The sequence below is a fragment of the Lactuca virosa genome, chromosome 9 (assembly GCF_052849685.1).
Source record: "Lactuca virosa cultivar CGN04683 chromosome 9, Lactuca_virosa_CGN04683_v6, whole genome shotgun sequence".
NCBI lineage: Eukaryota > Viridiplantae > Streptophyta > Magnoliopsida > Asterales > Asteraceae > Lactuca > Lactuca virosa.
Genome location: NC_136434.1, coordinates 149,197,137 through 149,201,662, shown reverse-complemented (window position 1 = coordinate 149,201,662; position 4,526 = coordinate 149,197,137). Strand labels below are relative to the sequence as shown.

The 4,526-nt window shown below is 34.0% G+C and overlaps 1 protein-coding gene across 1 annotated transcript; it reads right to left on the bottom strand.

Moving 5' to 3' along the window:
* Positions 1 to 385: 385 nt before the first annotated feature.
* LOC145138186 (putative pumilio homolog 8, chloroplastic) lies at positions 386 to 3,973 on the bottom strand. Its single transcript, XM_079072310.1, has 5 exons — positions 2,174 to 3,973; positions 1,929 to 2,091; positions 1,555 to 1,718; positions 1,194 to 1,452; positions 386 to 650 (listed from the first exon to the last, which is right to left on the bottom strand). The coding sequence occupies exons 1-5, from the start codon at positions 3,346 to 3,348 to the stop codon at positions 543 to 545; spliced, it is 1,869 nt and encodes a 622-aa protein (XP_078928436.1). The 5' UTR covers positions 3,349 to 3,973; the 3' UTR covers positions 386 to 542.
* Positions 3,974 to 4,526: the final 553 nt, after the last annotated feature.

The window sequence follows — 4,526 nt, the reverse complement described above, 5'->3', positions numbered from 1 at the left end:
CTACAAAAAAGATTAAAAAAAACAACCTTGCTCCAAACTTAAACTCAGTTTATAATTTGGTACATAACTCCATTTCTCTTAACAAATTGCCCCCTCTTGTTTCCAATATTTCAAACAAGCCCAAACTACATTCACGACAACGGTTTTTTTGTTACTAGAAAAACCCCATGCATTCATTGATGAGTTGTAGCATAGAATACATGATACAACCCCTTAATACAATGCGAGAAATTCTGAAGCTCAAATAAAATAAACAAGAAATAACTAAAACATACATTGAACCTTTAAATATCTTGGAAATTACATAAACAACACAAATAGAAAAAACGACTTTAACCAACCGAAAGCCTTAAATGTTTTCCCTATGTTTCTATGACAATTGCAATAAACCAAAACCAATGACACCAAAACAAAAACCGAATCGGGTTATTGAACACATAAGCACTGTTAAATTTTCAAAGTTGGTCCTTCAAGATAATTTATGTGAATAAAGAGATGAAACTTGTAGTGAACACAGGAAACAACAACATTATGACAAATAGTCACTTCTTCAAAAGCTTGTGTGAGAAAATCCGCTTCGAATACGGGCTGTTTCTTGATATTGCTTTGTGTGATTCAATCGCTTTCACCAACAAATTATGAAGCGAGCCCTGTTACGAAAAAAAAATCATGTTATTTTCTAGAGTAAATTTCATTTTTGGCCCCTAGGTGTATACGATTTTTGCAGTTTTGATCCCAACAAGTTTCCTCTTGCAAATTTGGTTCTTCTTAAAGGTTTTTGTAACGTTTTTATATTTGGCACCAAAATTGCAAAAAACAACTACACTCATTGCCTAAATATAGTCGCTTTACTTGGACCATGGAGCAAAAGGTTAAAAAGAATCCCTAAAAAAATAACCTAAATTGCAAGAAAAAACTTATTGGGACCAAAATTGCTAAATACAACTATATTTAGGTGCAAAAATTGTAATTTCATCAGTTTTCTATAAACAAAAGATATACCATACCCCTGGCCCAAACCAACATAGGAAAATCCCTAGGCGTATCAGATTACAGTCAACCAACATGAGACAGGTAAATCACAGTATCACAGTAAAGGTCATGCAGTGACTGATTTCTTTATTTATAGCATCCTATTTTATTTTTCCTTATTATTTTTTGTGCTTCGACTAGAAAAAGAGAGTGGGGCCCACCTCAGCAACACGGAGAGCAGTTTGCACAACATAATTAGCGTGCGGGTCTTGCAGCAGTTGTTCAAAATGAGTAGCAGAAAGCAGTTCACGGATGATCGATGACCGGGCTCGGTCATCGAGCACCGATAAACATTTTTCAACAACATGGCTACTAAATTTTTGTGTCGCAAGATGGACGTAATTGCCCTCGAATTGACTAGTCAACATTGATACCGCGGATGGGATTTTTAACTCCAATATAGATTGTACAACATAGTTTCTGCAATTGAAAAATAGGAATTTAAAGATTATAGAGATTTGAAATGTTTTATGTAATTAAAAAAGTAAATCTTTTTTTTTTTTTTTTTGTAATGTAGCTTACCCGAATGCATCTTGAGCTAGAAGAAGCCCGTTTGAAGAAATTTCAAGAACTAAGATTTCTTGATGTTTTCCAATTGAGTGATTAATGCATCTTTGCAATACACAACACCCATGTTGATGTGTCGCAATGTCAACACAGAACTTTGCAGCAGCTTCAAAAATGAACTGTCACCCAACACGAATATAGGCCAATTTTAGTTGCAATTTCTAAACTTTAACCACAATTTCCCTTCTTTCTGTTTCATAAAGTACCATGATGCCACATTTGTATGCATAAACAAGATCTTACAAAGATCATGAACTCAATTAAAATACGCAAGATTTTGATTGTAAATGTTATCATATGCTAAAAAAGATTCAATATGAAGCACAAACCTTGTTATCTTCATTGCTGAGACACTGCAAACATCGCTGAATCACATGGTTTCCATTAAGATCCTTAATAAGTGCAAGAAACCCTGGTTCAAGTGCAGAAATAACCACCTTAATTTGTTTTCTTGTCTTTAGTGTCTCTATAAGCTTCTGCACCACTCTTGTCCTTTAACAAAAAACGATTTTTTTAACGTTACAGAAGTGTATGAATGAGGTTAAGAAAGTTAAATAGAGAAAAAGAAAGTTACCCATGAGTGTTCAAAGAGATTTGAACAAGTTCCCTTGGTTCACGAGTGACCTCCATTAAAATAAACATTCTTTGTTCTTCATTACAAACTTCAAGAAGCTTCTGCATAAGGTAATTCCCAAATGGATTCACCATAAGCTCAGCTACATGCCCAACAATTTCATCAAACACCATTTGTACATGTTCTTGATCTCCTTCATCAAAAACACTTTGAATATAACGACACCCATTTTGGTCTTTAGAAAACATATATATGTACCCTCGAGCATCTGCCAATGTTTTACATCTTAAAGGTGTGGTAAATGACCGATTTGCCATTGGAAATTGGGAGTGATTTGATTCCACATGTGACGACCTCTTTTCATGTAAAGAACACTTCTTGTGTTGTCCTCTAAAACCCCCAATTACTTTGTTGGAGTTTCTCACATGATTTACAGTTTCACCATGGATGATTAAACTGTCTTCGTTTTGTGATGCGGTGTATAAACCATTCGAAAGAGGTAAATCTAAAGACGGAATTGCCCTTTGGTAAGCTACAGGGTATCGAAGATTTAACACATTCCGATTGAAATGCGATTGAGCGAACAAATTCTCAGCTCGAGGAGGCGGAATTTGTTGATACCCGAAAAAAGGACTGAATTCAGTCGCGTACATGGGATTCCGGGAAGAATGAGATTGATTTACAGCATAATCGGAAAAGGGTTTGCTGAAATTGATTCGATTAGTTCCTACATTCGGATCACGAACTAAATCCTCTCCTTGATTACCTGATTCGCTAAACAAATTGTCATCAAATTTCTTCCCGAAATAGGGGAGTATCGAACTGTAAGTTCTAAACATCAGATGAGGTCTGGGGGTGGGATCATCTTTGGAGAAAAAACTCGAAAAGGAGCCATTAGATTGAAGAGAAGTGGCAGTAGCAGGGAAAATACATGGATTCTGCTTGTAACTACATGATGGGTCATCATCATACATACCATACATCATTCCGTTAATGGTCTGAGATAGAACAGGCTCATACCCATTATCATTGACATGTGATGGAAGATGATGCTGATGATGATGATGATGATGATGGGTAAGTGATGATGTTGCATGAGGGATCTCACCCAACAACAATTCAAGCTCGTCATCATCCTTGATATTCTCATTAGTGATCTCAATTCGCTCAACCATCTTCAATAAATAACACACAGAAACAGAATTGTACAACAACAAAAACAGAAACAGAGAACTGAAGGAATTTTGAACAATAAAACGACAAGACAAGCTCAAAATTCAAAACAATCCGATCAATGAACACTTGAATCGAAAACCCACATGAAATTACCGATTTTCTTCATCTGGGTCGGCCTTGAAACAATCAAAAATTCCGATTGAAGAGTTGGGTTTTAATTAGGCGGACAGAAAAAACAAATCCCATTTCATCATCATCATCACCATCGTCTCCTTTTCAATTTCTGGGGAATTTTTATGAGTTTGGTGAAGCATGCAAAGATGAAGAAATATTGTATACACTAATACACATAGAGTATGAATGTTTAGTGTACACACCGGCTTACTTGTATGGCCTCACGCCATAAAAGCTGGAGAGCGGAACAGACACACACACAAAGTGAAATTGTGTGAAAAATACAAAAGATTGAGCAGAAAAAACATTAAAAATAAAAAATTACCCTCAAGAGTTGATGCTTGAAGGGATCATAAATCATCAGAATTAAACCAAAAAAGTAGGGATTTTATATATGATTTCTATTTCTACACATGATTTTCTACAAAACTTTTGAAAATTTCATCCATGAGTTTGTTATACAGAAATTTTGTAGTAACAAACCCTTCTAACTTTTTGCACCTTTAACGGCTGAAGATCTATTAAAAGGACCAAGGAGAATATAACTTATTTATGACAAATATGCCCTTCTCTTGAAATATATTTACAAATTAATAATTATATTATACTAAAATCCAAAAAAAAACACCAAAGATTAGTAATATTAAGTTATTAACAGCTCGTATTTGAGATATATAAAAGATAAAAGGGAGTGACACGTAATAATTAATGTTTTAAATGATTGTACAATCTGTATATTGTACAACCCTCTATTACATAAATTATTGTGTACCGTAAAATTTGTTGTGTACCAATTAGTTTCTATATACAAAATGAGCAATATATGGTTTTAAAATGTTTGTTTTAACCATAAATATATAAAACAATTCATAAATAAAGTTTTAGTAGAAGTTTTGATATCACTTTCATTCCTTTAAGACATTATAATTTGTACTTTCCATGTTAGAATATTTATAATAAATATTTGACAAAATACATAAGAAGTTTCCATCATAAAAGTGTC